Consider the following 16,055-nt stretch of genomic DNA (forward strand, 5'->3'; position numbering starts at 1 on the left):
CAGTTTGCATTTCTAATAACGTAACGCAGCTCTGACATGATGTTGAGAGAGCAAACAATAACAGTGAGGCTGTTATCATTGAATACTGAGGCTGTTATCTATTAGATACAGTTTCACTGGACTACATGCATGTGTTGTTTTCCTATAAATACCCATTGTTTGGCCAATGAATCTGAATCCTGCAGGGCGAATGGCGGGCTCCGCCACTACCAATAAAAATAACTATATGGAGTGATCATTTTTTGATGGGAATATGTTGAATGGCTATGGCAGAAACAACAATAAGTCATAGTAAAATATGTGTTTATTTCGTGAAGATGTTGTGAATTCCACCTTTAAATCCAGCTCAACATGGCAACCTTACATCTAGATACATATGATTTGGTCCTCTACACACATACACACACACACACACACACACACACACACACACACACACACACACACACACACAGTTATGCCACAGCCCCAGAGCAGACAAGCAGAGCTGGTCATAGTTGGCATTAGTTGGAGTTCCTGAGCGTGGAAGGTGAACGTTCCCCGTCAGTCAAAGCTCGACTGTGAGAGACTGTGTTAGTTTGTGCTGATAAGTCACAAGTACAAACATCCCTTCCTGCAGCAATCAAACCACATGCTTCCTCTGTGTGTGTGTGTGTGTGTGTGTGTGTGTGTGTGTGTGTGTGTGTGTGTGTGTGTGTGTGTGTGTGTGTGTGTGTGTGTGTGTGTGTGTGTGTGTGTGTGTGTGTGTGTGTGTGTGTGTGTGTGGCTTCAGGGTGTCAGCTTTTGCTTTGCTGCCTCAACTCCAAGCTGTGTTCTTTACTCTTTTCTCACACACATCTAATCTCTTTCTCTTCACGATCTGTTATTTAGACCCTTTTTCTGGGTTTAATATAGAGACTCACAGCCAAAATGGACATACAAGCATCCGTCTGGCTGTAGGATAATTATATACAACAGTGAACAAGCTCTCCACCTTGTCGCTTTGACTGCGTACAAGCCTCAGGATCTCAACAATTAGCCCAGTGGTTGGCGGTCGGGCCTCAGTAACCTCCGGTCGGTTGGGCGGACCGGGCAGGGGTGAGATGGTGCATTCCAGTAGCGACCCACCCGTTCTGCTTTCTACTGGGTGAGAGAGGGATAGAGGAAGAGAGAAATGGAGAGAGAGAGAGAGAGACAGTGAGAGAGAGAGAGAGAGAGAGAGAGACAGTGAGAGAGAGAGAGACAGTGAGAGAAGGGCTGTTTGTTCGCTTCCAGGAACAATCTGGTCTTGAGGCTACAGCGGGGCAGCCGGGCCCACAGCGTGAGAAAAAGAGGGCCTTTAACATGTGGACGAGACTGCTGACATCAGCACACCGAGAGGAATGAACAGAGCGAGAAAGAAAGAGAAGAGGGAGGAGAAGAGGGAGGAGAACAGTAAAACAGATGAGAAAGAGGGACAATAAACAGAGAGGAGAACTTACACACATCATTTATAGTGCAGTTGAGCATGCCAGTTGAAACGGTTGGCTCCAGTCGACCCTTTAAAGCCTGTTAGACATTATAAAGGTGCTTTTAGTGACATTTCAAATTTAACCAAATTTGTAAGAAACAAGTATAAAATATTAGATATTTTATACTATAAAGATATTTAATGTTGTATCTTGTTGTCATTTTATAGCGTTGTTATGTTTCCCGTTTAGTATCTTTGCTGCAATTTTTCACCTTTTTTAAAATATCGATATTTGTCAAGGAATGGTATCGAAGTTAGAAATCACTACTATCGGACTACACTAGAATGAGGCCAGTCTCTAGATTTAAGATATCATCTCGTGTTTTAACCCATTTAACAACTTTTAACTGGTAATGAAACAGTTTCAGGTTGATACTAAAGCCTCTATATAAGCAAATGAGACCACCAGAGAGAGGATTATTTTGATTGCTAGTTATTCTTGATGCCAGCCACCAGGTCGAGGGTTAGGGTTAGGGTTAGGGTTTTAATGGTGGAGAGCTGAGGCTGAATTAAGGACTCTCACAGCCAGAGGAAAGGCTGTCTGTACCCTGGTGGTACGGCAGCAGATACTTCTGTATCTTTTGCCAGGCGGCAGCAAAGTAAAAGACTACATCCACCTCAGCCACAGTCTATAAGTCTCCTTCGGGCTCTGCATAGACATCTCACTTCACTGATGCTCTGTAGTTTGGTACCAGTGATGTTCTGGGTGGTTTTAATCACTCGCTGTAGAGCCTTCCTGTCCTGGGCCGTGCATGAACCATGCCAGTGTGTGATGTTTCCAGTCAGGATGCTTTCTATTGCTCCTCCTAAGTGTGTTTGTGTATTTTGTACCTAGGCTGTGTATAATTCATCTCAGCAGCCTTTAGTTTGACAAAGAAGGAAGAGATGATCCGGCCCTTGCTGTGAAGTAATGCTGTGTAGGTGTTTTTAATATCTATCTGATATGTGGTATATGTGGTTGTCATATACGTAAGTTAGGTTACATGTCTGCGCTGGCTGTGGTTGTGTGGAGTGTTTTGTTAACGGTGGAAAGCAAATCAATAGCAGTCAGTATGTTGTGTCTTTGTTGGCACCACCTCATATAAACACATCGGCGAAGCGTTAGTCACGGTCATAGTGACAAAGTATAACAGTGCGGCCGTGTGATTCAGGTTTTATATGGTCGTATTTCTTTCTTTATTCCGTGTTGCAGTTTCTAAGCAGGTCTCTTGTTGGCAAAAAGCCTTTAGACTTCTGACAAAATGAGGTGGGAAATCACTGTAAGTACAGGAACACTGCAGTGTCAGCGAGGCCGGCTCCATTCACTTTAAAGCTTTTTTGGATTTTGTAGACTGTGTCTAATGTGGTGCAGCTCGTCTCCAAAGAATGGAGGAAGTATTCCAACCTGGAGACGTTATTTATTGTAAGATGTGCAGCTTGGCTTCGTGTTGTAGTTAAATGAGAAATGAGAACACATTCAACTCTAATTGGTAGATACTGTAGATATTTCTATCACTTCCTGTTAAATACTGAAATACTGGCTTCACTAAGCCACCAAACAGGTGGCATGTGATGGTGGTCTGTTTGGTTGATTTTTTTTGTATTCCTGTGTGTGTGTATGTGTGTGTGTGTGATGGAGAAAGATTGCGTGTGTGTTGAGCCCATAGTGGGCATGCTGAGCATGCAGCCTGACCAGTCGGGGCACATTCTTCGCCGTAGCACAACTTGTCATCCAGAAGTCTGGCTGCAGAGAGACTGACGCAGACACAAACCAGTTGCCTCTGACACAGCAGTGTAACGTAAAGCTGTTTAGGTTGGGCAGTGCAGTGTGTTACGATTAAAGGGGGGGGTTGTTTCTTTTAATCCAAGGAGGAGGTTTTTAAACATAAAATAATATAATTCATGATTTTTTGGAGCAGGATTACATAGTGGTTTTTTTTTTTGCTGAAATGTGTAGTTGGGAAATTGACTTTCTTTCTAAGATACAAATAAAGACCAGGAAATGTTCATTTTAAAGCTCCCAAAATCTATTTTCTTCTTACAATAAGTAATGAGATGCTGGATGAGCTACAGGCTGAGTGATGATGGATCTCTGAGGCTGATACTGATATTGATTGATGTTGATTTTTTTGAAGAATCCAATCTATATGTCATAAGTACAGTAAGAGTATTTTTTAAAAACATAGACAAATAATCTCGATACATATCCCTTAGACTTAAGACCAAGATACAAACTGTACTGAGCACGTTTTACGCCTGAAACTGTGCTTTTAATTGCAACCCTGTATGAGCCGACATACTCGGCTAACTGCGTCAAGTCTAACGTGAGCACAATGTTGGAATCAAACTGGTTATTCATGAGATGTTTCTCTATTTGTTTTTGTTTCCTTCTTTCCCATGTTGGGGAAAAAGGTGATGTCAGGTTTCTCGAACGATCCAGATTAAACAACATGCGCATCAGAATCAGAGTGTTAAACTTCTTTTATTATCTGCAACTGACCAATATAACTTATATTTTTTTGCTCATTTAGGCAGAAATATTCAAAGGCAGAGGCACATGTAATTGTTTTGAACCAAGTTTTCAGGTGCTTTAATAATATTTAAGTCAACAGCGGAGCGCAGGAGATATGAAAGTTGGAAGCAGTATAGCGTGTAACACTCAGGCCAGACTGTCTTTCTGTTGACTGTCATTTAAAAAGACAGATCAGATTTGAAACAGTCTTCTTAAAGAGACCAATTGAAACATTGAGAGCACTTGACAAGATCAAATCTTCAGAGATTTACCAGTCTTAACGTCACAAAAGAACATTGTTTCACCTGGAGATGCATGCCAAGGTTGACATTCCTCATCTCCTACAAAATGATGCGCGTCTTCATGTGACTGCACGTGAGCGGAGGTGTGCATAGTTTCTTGCGTTCGTCTGCACCTTTTGTACTTGCGTGGCTTTGTCCGGACTGAAACTCCACTCCCTGTCCAGTACCAGGTCGATGCTTTGACAGTGTTGTCATAGCAGGCAGGACTCGCTGATCATCTGACGGTGACATCACGCGGCAGGTATGCTGCACACCTCCTCGGGGTGATCTCTGACCATTTTGAATCGCAGGATTATTATGAAATCCTGAGGTGTCTTTATTTTCTTTGGCTCCACTTTGAATGAAACATATCGAGTTTTTTCTCGTGTGTGTGTGTGTGTGTGTGTGTCAGACAGAAACTGACTATGTAAGGAGAGGGAATGAAAGGTGATTGCTGGGAGTTGCTGTTGGCCAACAAGACACCATTTAGGGAATGTGTTTCCAGAATCCCTTTTTTTTTCTCTCTCCTGTCCCTCTCTTACTCTCTTTCTCTCTCTGTGTTTTTACTTCACCGCTGAGCTGCTATTACACATTTGGCTGTGTGTCTCAGGAAGTGTGTATAGTTACAGCCTGGCAGGCCATCACACACTTCAGTCTCAATCCAGCTGTCCACTTTGCAAAGTGTGTGTATTCTAGTACTTTCACCGCAGATGTCAAAGGGTGTTTGACTGATGTAGAGCAGAGGGAGTGATGACATAACATTAACTGTCTGTATTTGCAGCAGCCTGCACTGTTGACTCGACTGAGATGCTTCAGCTACACTGAATACCGTGAAGGAATTTATTTATTTGACCTTTTTCCTCCAAGTTTTGCAAATATAGAAAAACTGTCTATACAGATGTTTGGGGGAAGCCTTTATTTAGATTTTTGTGTGTAAGAAAGTATGAATGTCATCGCTGTCGGAGACATCTTAAAGGGCAAGTTCACCCAAAAATGAAACCTGAGTCGTTATCACCCCCATGCAGTTGAAAAGTCCGGTTTGTGGACTGTGAAACAGCGTGGGGGTGATGCACTGTAGATCATGACTACATTTTCATTTTCAGTGATCATTTATCAGCTTCTACTAAAGACAACACAAACTCACATTCAAACACAAGGAACTCTCTGTCAGCTTTATAAAAACATATTCCCCTGATTTACAGCTGGGGTAAATTTACAGCTGTTCGAAGCAATTACATGTCAACCTCTGCTGGTGATATAATAATATATATCACACATATTATAAGAAAATATTAGCAGTGGGGCAATGGCAGCAAGGAGTCATCTGATCTTCTTTCCTGTCCTTGTTTTTCTTTGGCTGATGACAACATGGTGTGAGTAGTAGTGACTGGGAATGTTGCCAGTTTGTTGTTGTTTTTACCTTCTGAGATATGTATCATCGGAGTGTAATATACATGTTATTTATTAGCTTAAGCTTGTTTACTGCGACATGTTGTCCTAAATTACTCTTGATGTGCCGAGACTTTATGGCCTATCAGTGCTGGATGATAGTAGCCGGAGAAATAAAATGCAAATCATTTGGTATTTTAACACATTTAAGAATTTGCCTGCGAGGGAAAGTGGGGAGTTGTGATATATTAGAAATGCATGAGAAAATGTTTTTTAAAAAAGTGTTTTTTTATTTTGTGTGACCTTTATTTTACCAGGGTAGTGCCTTTTAATATCAAAGATCTGTTTTGGGTTTTCCCAGTTCATGTCGAGGATTTTCTTGAAAAAAATTAATTTAAACACTTTTAAAGTTATAAACTTTTTAAGTTTGGCCCTCAGAGCTAAATGTCAGATTTTTTGTTATTCTTTGTGTGTGAATTATGAGCCTCACCAATCTTTTTTTTTTTTTCCACTGGATTGGGTTGAAATTTGTCCTGAACATCCAAGAGACCCTAAGGATACTCAGCAAGATGTTTTCTTTGAAACAGCCGTTGCTGTTTATGGGTTGAAAGAAACAATGTTTTATTGTTATTAAGTTGATAATTGTAACCAAAAACATTTAATGAAAACATGTTAAAAATTATCCGCAGGGTTTCCTGGATGTTCAGGACAAATTTCCACCCTATCCAGTTAAATAGGCAGTTGGTGAAGCCTAAAATACACATACAAAGACATTTTTACATGATTTTTTTCAAGGGAATCCATGACATGAACTTGGAGCATACAACATACTAAAAGTGGTGCATGTGCTGCTGATGAAAAGCAATCCATCTTCTTGTTGTTACATATAAACCCATGATAAAGGAAGATCACAGCTGTCAATTATATGTTTGCGCTGTATATCCATGAATCTGGGTCAAGTTTAACCTCACCCCTTCTCTCCTCCCCCTTCATTCCCCAGATCATGATCGAGTTCTGCCCCGGAGGTGCTGTGGATGCCACAATGCTAGGTAGGCCTCCGTCTTTCTCCGTTTGTCCTCTTGATGTATTTTTATAATCGCTCCACCTTCCTCCATATCACGAGAGTCGAGTTCCACACCTGCAGCAGCGCTGTGACAACACCTGTCCCTCCAGCTGTGACTTTAAGGAAGTGCAGAGAGAAAAGGTCGACGATGTGATTGTTTAAATGCACGAAAGAACCACAGCATGTTTAGTTTCTGCGGGGAAAAGCTAGAAAACCAGCATTTATCACAACACTGTTGATTTGCTCCGAAGTCTTGTCTTTCAGTCTGGCCTTGAATGCTCTAGACATAGTGGAGTCCTCCGGTGTGGGAAACCCCCCCGGTCTGTTTTCACTTGGTAATCCACATCCTCATAACTGTCTGTACCCCCACTGCAGCTAAGCAAACACAGACACACTAGAGTAAAGTCTGCAGGGCAGGACTAGCTTGGATGTGCGAAAGCTTTTCTGATCTGGGATTACTTATCCAGCAACACTATCTGAGAGACTTCATTGATATAATCACGGGTTTACCTTTTTCTGTTTTTTCTCGTGGAGTTCACACACGAGATCAGTCCTCAAGACTTTGTTTTGCCCTGATTGTATGTACGGTGGAATATGGAATGTGCACGGTGTGCAAAACGGGTTTTGAACCCTCTCTGAGTTTACTCGACTCTCATTTCTATTCTGCCCTCTCCCGCCCTTCATCAGAGTTGGATCGCGGGCTGACGGAGCCACAGATTAAGGTGGTGTGTCGCCAGATGCTGGAAGGGCTGGTCTACCTCCACAGCATGAAGATCATCCACAGAGACTTGAAGGCCGGGAACATCCTCCTCATGCTGGATGGGGACATCAAACTGGGTGAGGGTTTAGATATTTATACTTTCAGAATATTGCTAGTTTAAGGTCCGTGTTGTCCTCTTATGGATGGAACATTAATCCATGCTTGCACAAGTCTGAAACATGCAATATGGTCTGCTCTGAGGGCACTGTATTAGTGCAGATAATAAAAATGTTTGGTGTGTGTGGTTCACAAATTAATCCACATCTTGAAGTTTTGGGACCCTGAAAGGCAAAGCAAGTTCATTTATATAACACCATTCAGTCACAAGGTAATTCAGCTGATAGTTTCAGCAGTCATCATCAGGTATTCGGGAGGCTTCTGAGACTGCAGAGGTAACGTCTCCCCGATGACCTGAGGGGTCTGGATGCTTTGTAAAGTAAATTAGAGATTGCAAAACTTTTGTGGCTCCACATGATTCATATTTGCTGTTTGATCTCTTCAAGGATCGACCATTCTGAGGAAAGACCAGCGATTATTTTAAGCATTATTCATATTGTAAGTGTTTAAGCATCCTGTTCAAGAAACAAGTTCAAAGAAAATATGAAGTAGTGCCATGATTTCTATGTTCTCCTCACACACTCTTCAACAAAAGTTCACCAAAATCAAGAAAAGCAGGAATCCAGCAGATTATTGCAGATGAACAGATGATGTTTTTTTTTTACATATTTGATACTTGCTGATTGGATTTTTATCAAATTCGCAAAGCCTTGTGTAATCTGTTTAGACCCCATAATTTACAAGAGAAAACCATTTCACTGGCAAAATCATGGACGTGGAACCAATTCTCAGATAAACCACATTCCCATTGCACATCAAAGGTTATCTCTGCAGCTCTGGTTTGTTGTTTCTTTGGCTGGACACACTGTCACACACTCAGTCAGAGGCCCTGTAGCCCTCCTGTGGTGCCGTAGGAGGATCATAAGTGAGCGTTGTGTGAGAAAACTGCATTCTTAGAAGTTTTGCACATTTTCATTTATTGGCTTTTTCTGAAGAGCACCCCACATTCCTCAGATTGCACAGCTGACGCGGTGGATCCGACCCAATCTGCGGTTTGTTTTGGATTAAAGCGTTAGTTTCCAGAAAGGGCAAAAAGGGTGTCTTAATGTGCTTTATGGAAGCGTCAGTTGAGGAAGTGCTGATTTTTTTTTTCTCTCTCTAAATGGCTTCCTGATATTTGAACCCTCTGACATAAAACCTTAAATAGAAAAAAATCATCTTTTTTGCATGCATGATTTTGTTTTTAACTTCCTGCACCACTGGTTCTCTGTTATTTTGCACTGGGTCATGACCAACAAACCAAAAACACCGACTAGAAGCTGCGAGAGCTTCATACTCAGTTGCTGCACTATTCAATTTGATCCCAAATGATTTAGTAATCTATACATACCTTTTTGTTTTTTTCTTTAGATTTTAAATTACACAATTTTTTTCAGCCGACGTGCTCGCTGAGCTGGACTCGTTCTTCTTGTTAAAGTTTTCCATCGGTGCACCAGAGTTAGATATAATCACTGGGAGTTGCCTCTCTAAACTCATTAAGTCATGACACTGACTCATTTACAGTCTCCAAACTTATCTAACTACTTGTTAATTCAAAGAAGGCAGCAATTAACTGCCGGTGAGGTCAGCCAAGCGCATTACATCCACCTACGATGCATGACATTTTGTTCCTCCGTGCAGCAGAGCTCGGGGCGAACTCTTTAGCGTCCGTCTGATCTGTAGGTATGTTTAGCAAGGTTGATCTGGAGCGTCTAGAAAACTGCACGTCAAAGTGTTATTTCTGCAAACAGACAACAATATAGTTTTGTTATTTACACTCATGATTGAGCTCCATTTTCTGAGTGCTCTTGAATTCTCCACTGAAACGCCTGTTTCTGTGCACTCTTGTTTCCCAAAAGTGTGGTGCATTATGGGAGCTTTTAGGTGTGCATGGTAGCAATGTTTGCATATAAACATGAATGATTCTCATATTTAAATGTTTATTTGATGCACAATAAAAGCAGCAGAACTATTTATTTGTCTTTGTAGGAAGTGAAACTTCTCTCTGCAAAAGTTTAGACTGCGACGGTCCAAATGATATGTTTGACTGGGAAATCAAAGAAATTTGAATTGTAGTCTGCAAAAAAACCCAAGACAGTCACTTAAGTCCCAGTAATAGAACATGCCAGTTTGTAATTGAAGCAGTCAGCCTGCTGCCTTTGCGAGTAAAAATCCAGAATCTCGTGCCAAACACGTAAAATTCCTACTTGCGGAGAGAAGCAGTGTTCAGCCTAAGTGAAACGACACCCCTGTAATCTGAGGGGGCTGTCGGGGGGGAGATGGGGGGCGGCTTGTTTGGGAAACTGACGTCTATAAATTCTGTCTTTGTGTCTCTGCCCGTCGCGATGTCATGACAGCTTTACAAGCTACTACAAGGGGGAGAAAAAAAGGGATGAAATCTTTTGAACTTTTGAAATGCTTCTGGGGGATTGTATTTTTAACTGCCTCACATCATCTCTCTCTTCTTTTTTTTCCCTTGTAGCTGATTTTGGCGTGTCTGCAAAAAACACCAAAACCTTACAAAGAAGGGATTCTTTCATTGGAACGCCGTACTGGTGAGTAAGACATCGCTCGGAGCATGGGAAAGAGCTCGTTTTAAGGGGTTGGGTGATGCACTGTAGATAAAAGCTACGGATTCAATTAAGAAACCATTTACAGATCAAATAATCCCACATGGGAGTGTCTGTTTCTCTGAGTACAGTGAAACGCCTGGCATTGATGCAAAGTTGATGCAACATCCTAAACATTGCATTGTGATATATTAATACAACCTGGACTTTACTTTGCAAAATCTCCAATCGTAGACATACCAACTGTCCCGTCATGAGTCATCCAAGCTGGGGGGGTTATTGCTCGTTGAGAACAAATTTCCTGCAGCCCACATATCCTCCACAATACATGACAGAGCATGATATTGTGTAACGCACGCACACTCAACTCAATACCTCAGCCCCGTGCTTCAGTCCTCCATTGTTGTCACAACAGTGCAGGTCTCTCCACTATACCTGAACAAATTAGAAATGCTCCCTTTGAAGTCTCAGTCGCAGTGAACCTTGTTCCATGTTGTTATCCCCCATGTGAATATGCTTGCAGCCAGTTAACCATTGACTAGAGCTGGTTATCATCCATCAGGAGAATTCCCTCTCTTCTCCCTCTCCTCCCCATTTTGCACAATAATGTGCGACCGGCGCTGAAAAGAATATCGCCGACGGCTTTGGCGTACAACTTTACCCCTGAACGCGCTGATAAGCAAAGTCAACCAGGAACACAGAGCAAACATTCGGTTTCTTTGCGCTCGAGCAGATCTGAGAGCTCCGGGTTATGAGAGCCATTTTTCAGATTGACAGCAAACACAAGCTGACTGGAGAAGTGCGCTTGATGTTGACACATGCAGAATAGTGAGTAAGTGAGAGGAGTAACACTCCTTATCTGGCCTGCAGTGATCATCAGTTAGTCACCTCCTGCCGCCGCTCAGAGATTGTGCCATTGTAAATACTGCAGGCGCAACTTTTATGAAATCAGAGCATGATTTCTCAATGACTATTGACTGCATGACTGTTGATTTGGCTAAAAACAGATTTTTACAACACGATGTCATCATTCAAATCTTTACGAGTTGTTACATGTGACCGCATAGTTTTAGCAATGTGTATGCACGAGTCCAGGGCCACTTTTGAGGACCACCTACTCAGCTGAAGAAGAAGAAGCCACAACAACAGGCAGGATGGATTACATGTTATTTGATTTCCATGTGGTTCACTGTAACGCTAATTACATGTTTGGGCTCTCTTAGACTGTCAGTGTTGGCAGCGGCTGTTCTGCTTTAGCTAAGCATTGAACTAGTAACAGCCATATCACCAGACTCCATTAGAAAAAAGCGTGATTTTCAGAGTTGTTGAGTCAGGACAAACTTTGCAAAATGGCTGTGGCAGATTCTAAGTCAGTGGTGCCTTCTTGTAAATTGGGCATTAAATGCAAGACATTAAATTGTTTCTTACCTCGTAAAAGTGTTTTAACAGCCAGTCTGCTTCTGTGTCTAAAGTGTGGCTTGCCTGCCAACACTTAGCAGCTGTTTGAACACACTGTCTCAACCGATATCACCGTTTACACTTAATGTATGAAAGAAGACAACATTTTATTGACAGTAAACATTTCAAATTGTACAAATGCAATAAACAATAACCAAATGTAGGCAACTTCTTTGACGCCCATGGAAAAAGTCGCCAGACTTCCTTGAAAATTGTTTCAATTTTGCGAGTTGTTGAGTTAGGAGATAGTTTACAAACTTTGTAAAATGCTGTCCACAACAAATTATTATTTATTTGGGCTGTCTCCTTAATTCAGCAAATGTTTTACACAAAGATATTTCTTTATTTATGTAAAAAACATCATGTCTGTTTGTCCAAGGGATGTAGTGTTCGATCGGGTCACATATCGCACATTCCATACATTCAAACATTAACACAAAAAATATTAATTATATACTAAATGGCAAGATCAAGGGGACAACTTTCCAATCTAATGATGTTGAATTAAAGATTCACACTATATAACGGTCCCTTGTCTTCTCAGGATGGCCCCAGAGGTGGTGATGTGCGAAACCATGAAGGATGCGCCGTATGACTACAAGGCTGATATCTGGTCTCTGGGAATCACTCTGATCGAGCTCGCCCAGATCGAACCCCCGCACCATGAGCTCAACCCGATGAGGGTGCTGTTGAAGATCGCCAAGTCGGACCCTCCCTCCCTGGAGCAGCCGCACAAATGGTGAGGGGTCCAAGGGGTCCGTAGCTCCTTCAAAAGTCTTGCAAAACCTCCAATAGCGTGCTTTTGTTTGGTTAACTTAGCATCAGACAATGACAGACTCTGCCATTAGTAGAGGTTTTATGCTACGTTAGCTTAGCTAGCTTAACTACTCGGCATCTGGCTGTGTGTCATTTTTTGTTATCATCAGTCTTAGTCGCTAGTTGGCTAACAAGCTAGGGATGAGCCAAAATGGGGGGATTTAAAGGTACAATATGCAAGAATTATAGTTGAATTCATACAAACAGGGGGCAGCATATCACTGGAATAGCCACTAACAACTTCTAACTGTAGCTACCATTAGCTAGTTAGCTGTGCAGCTAGCTGTCCAAGTGGGGGCTAGCTGGTTAGCATGCTTATTTATGTAGATATATCTGCAACACAATACAATACAATACTGTTACTTCTTAACTTCATTTTTCTGATAATTTAAGTTAATTTAAAAACGTTTTTCAACTACAATTCTTACATATAGCCTCTTTAATGTTATTGACAAATTGTTTGAGGAAGGAAGTTACGTAATTGGTCGACACCAGTAGGAAAAGAAGCAAGGTGTCTCATGCTGCATACGTTGGGACTCAAGTAACCATCCTTCTCTTCTGTCTCAGAAATAGTTTCAACATCTTTTGGGACTTGAATTATATTTGTTGAGGGTGCAAGAACCCTGGTTTAGGCACAGACGAGACCTATGATGGAGATGAATAGATGGTGTCAACAGAGCCTCTTCCTGTCTAGATTTCACCGGGTCATTTAAGTTAATTCCATTACCACATTTTCACACAGTTTTGCCCCGGTATCTATGTAGACACTCCATGTATCACTGTCCTCCCCCTCTTCTCCTGCAGTCCCTTTTTGCCCTTTCCGAAAATTATGCCAACAACTTAGAAGAGAAGCAGCACACCGGCGAGTGCCAAACTTTTCCCCTCTCAATTTTATGAGAATGTTCCATAGCAGCAAAATTTAGTGCAGCAACAGTGAAGCTATCAGGTGCTGAAAGAAGATTTGGGATGAGGAGCTGACTCACTATCCCTGTTGAAAGCTCTGTTTTACGAAGCCCAGCTGTGCACAGAGATGATCCACATGTACCAACACTATCACATAACTGGAAATGATGTGTTCGAATGTTTTTGCTATCATCACTTCCCTCCCCTCTCCTCTTGTTTTTGATTAACGCTGTTGTCTTGTGTTCACCCAAGGTCGCAGGAGTTTAAAGATTTCCTGAGGAAAGCTCTGGATAAAAACCCGGAGACTCGTCCGACCGCCACACAGCTCTTGGAGGTGGGTCCCGATGTGCACTTATAACCTAGTAAATGTTACACAATGCTGCACTTTGAAATATGGTGGAACATTGTCCTCGCTCTGTCCTTATCTTGCATCAACACACATAATCTTCTATTTTAAGACCTGAATGGAGTGATCTATGCCAGGGAGTGGTGTCCCGTAGAGGGCACTGGCATGTGAGTGGGAGAGGAAAAGAGGAGGGGGGACATGACTGGGCAGGAATGGGAGCAGGCAGAGGAGTGGGATGGAGTAGAAAGTGAAAAAGGTAATTGGAAGAACGCGGGGGAAATAAGGCTAAACGTTTACTTTTGAAGCATCCTCTTCGGGCTTTGAGAAACATTTTAAGGATTACTTCACCCGGAAATGAAAACTGAGTCATTGTCTTCTCACCCTCATGCATCACCCAAAAATTTCTGGAGCTTCACAGCAAAACATAATTGAAGCATTCTCCTAAACAACTGAAGTAGATGGGTACTTGTTTGAAAATGTAAAAAAAAACATAAAATGGCTCCATACTGCTTGTCCGGCGTGATTGAAATCTCTGAAAGATCCCAAACTGATTTGTAAAGATGTCATCTACAGTTGTGACGCACCATCAAGCTTATCCATCATCTACAGCTGGGGTGCGTGCTAACACTTTTAGATAAGCAACTACATTGAAGTTTTCAGCTTTAAAAAGAAAGTAAATAACATCTTTTCAAATCAATTTGAGATCTCAGGGCATCCGGAGACTTGGATTACACCAGACGATCTTATGGAGACATATTATGTTTATTTTTTCAGTCTTTTTTTACGTTCTAAAACAAGTCCCCATCTACTTCAGTTGTTTAGAAGAATTCTGCAACATTGTTTTGCTGTGAAGCTCCAGAAACGTTTTGTTGACTACGAAACGTCACCTGACTTTCCATCGCCATGGGAATGAGTGTCTAATGACTACGTTTTCATATTTTGGTGAATTTATCCTTTAATCTGAAGGACAATAGAAGTTTTTGTCCCAAGAAATTTAAAATTATCAGAAATTGCGCACAAAGAGACTTTCTGCTTCTTGTTATTACAATTCCCTTCGTTTTCCAACAGTTAATGAACATACAATCAGCAAATTTCCTGATAGGAAAGACAAAAATTCAAATGTTTACTTATCAGTGCACTGTAGCAGAGCTGGGACTTTGTTAAAGGGAGGCTGTTGACATTTCTTCTGCCAGGAAAACGTCAATATCTGAGGATGACCTTGGACAAACGTTTCTCAAACCCCAGAATCTTGAGCAAGAGAAATGAGAGAAAAAGCGAACAGGGTGTGGATTAAAGCACGAGCGCAGGGTCTATTAAAATTCAGAGCCACGGTTTCCTGTCTGTATCCCACAGCTGAGGGAATGCCAACTATTTACATTCCCTCCCTCAGCCAATAGTATGTCTGGATCACCCCGAGCTCGCCACCTCTGGCCAATTAGAGAGAGGCAGAGATGAAACTCCTAGACCCGGGCCTGCTGGGAATTCTGCATGTGCTCTCCAGTGGGGGGAAAAGAGACGGGCGCGGTCCGGTTTTTGGTGCCTCGCTGGAGGTTTTAGATGTTTATCATGACTGCCGCTCCTAACAGCTGTCAGATAGTGTTTACTGTAGATAGTTGTGCGATGATGGCATTAGATTCTGCTGTGCGATGGAAGCGTATGTGTGTTTTAGGTCGCACTTTATTTATTGGAGCGGATGGATGTGAAAAACAGATGTAGTAAAGTGAAGAGGAAGATAATAATGAATCATAGATAACGGTGTCTGGGGTGTAGGTGCTGTGTGTGACTGTATCATAAAGAGGAAATGAAAGTCTTTGTCATCAGGCTTTTTTAAGTTGTGAATCCGTCTGTCCCACATGTGTGCTTGTGAGGAATGTATACAAAACAACATGACACAGTATCAGTCACTGTGGCTGTGCGGCTGGCTGGGGACCATCTGGATGACTTGTACTCATTACGCTGCCTCTCCTCCCACATAGTTTCTCATGGTCAGGGCTTCTTCAGCGTGATATTTTATGCTTCTCTGTTTCAGATCATAGCGTGTCTGTACGTTGGGTAATTTCTACCAAGGGAGTATTTTTGATATTTTATCTCTGGGCCAATGCTTTGTAGCGGTTTCACAATATTGACATGTGCAGGCACACAAATTTATACCGCTATACTTCTGGGCACGGTCACTGACATCACGCATTCCCCAGCTATGAACCATAACACTATTACTGTATGCATAAGCCCAACCCGAACCCTGACTTTACTCCCAGCCTTGACTCAGATTCCAAAAAAACGTTGGGATGTTGTGCAAGACGTAGATTAAACAGATTGATAACGATACAAAGACAACATATTTAATGTTTCACCTCATGAATTTGAAGCCAGTGACACGTTAAAACAAGTTG

General features: G+C 41.9%; 1 protein-coding gene across 1 annotated transcript in view; it reads left to right on the plus strand.

The window, feature by feature from the left end:
• Positions 1-16,055, plus strand: part of stk10 (serine/threonine kinase 10) — a 45,930-nt gene that overhangs the window by 13,845 nt on the left and 16,030 nt on the right. The window contains exons 3-7 of the mRNA XM_084373799.1: positions 6,651-6,699; positions 7,401-7,550; positions 10,052-10,124; positions 12,142-12,336; positions 13,569-13,650. Coding sequence (XP_084229925.1) covers positions 6,651-6,699; positions 7,401-7,550; positions 10,052-10,124; positions 12,142-12,336; positions 13,569-13,650 — 549 coding nt within the window. The remainder of the gene's footprint in view (positions 1-6,650; positions 6,700-7,400; positions 7,551-10,051; positions 10,125-12,141; positions 12,337-13,568; positions 13,651-16,055) is intronic.

This window comes from Pagrus pagrus, assembly GCF_965226575.1.
Source record: "Pagrus pagrus genome assembly, chromosome: 14".
Taxonomy (NCBI): domain Eukaryota; kingdom Metazoa; phylum Chordata; class Actinopteri; order Spariformes; family Sparidae; genus Pagrus; species Pagrus pagrus.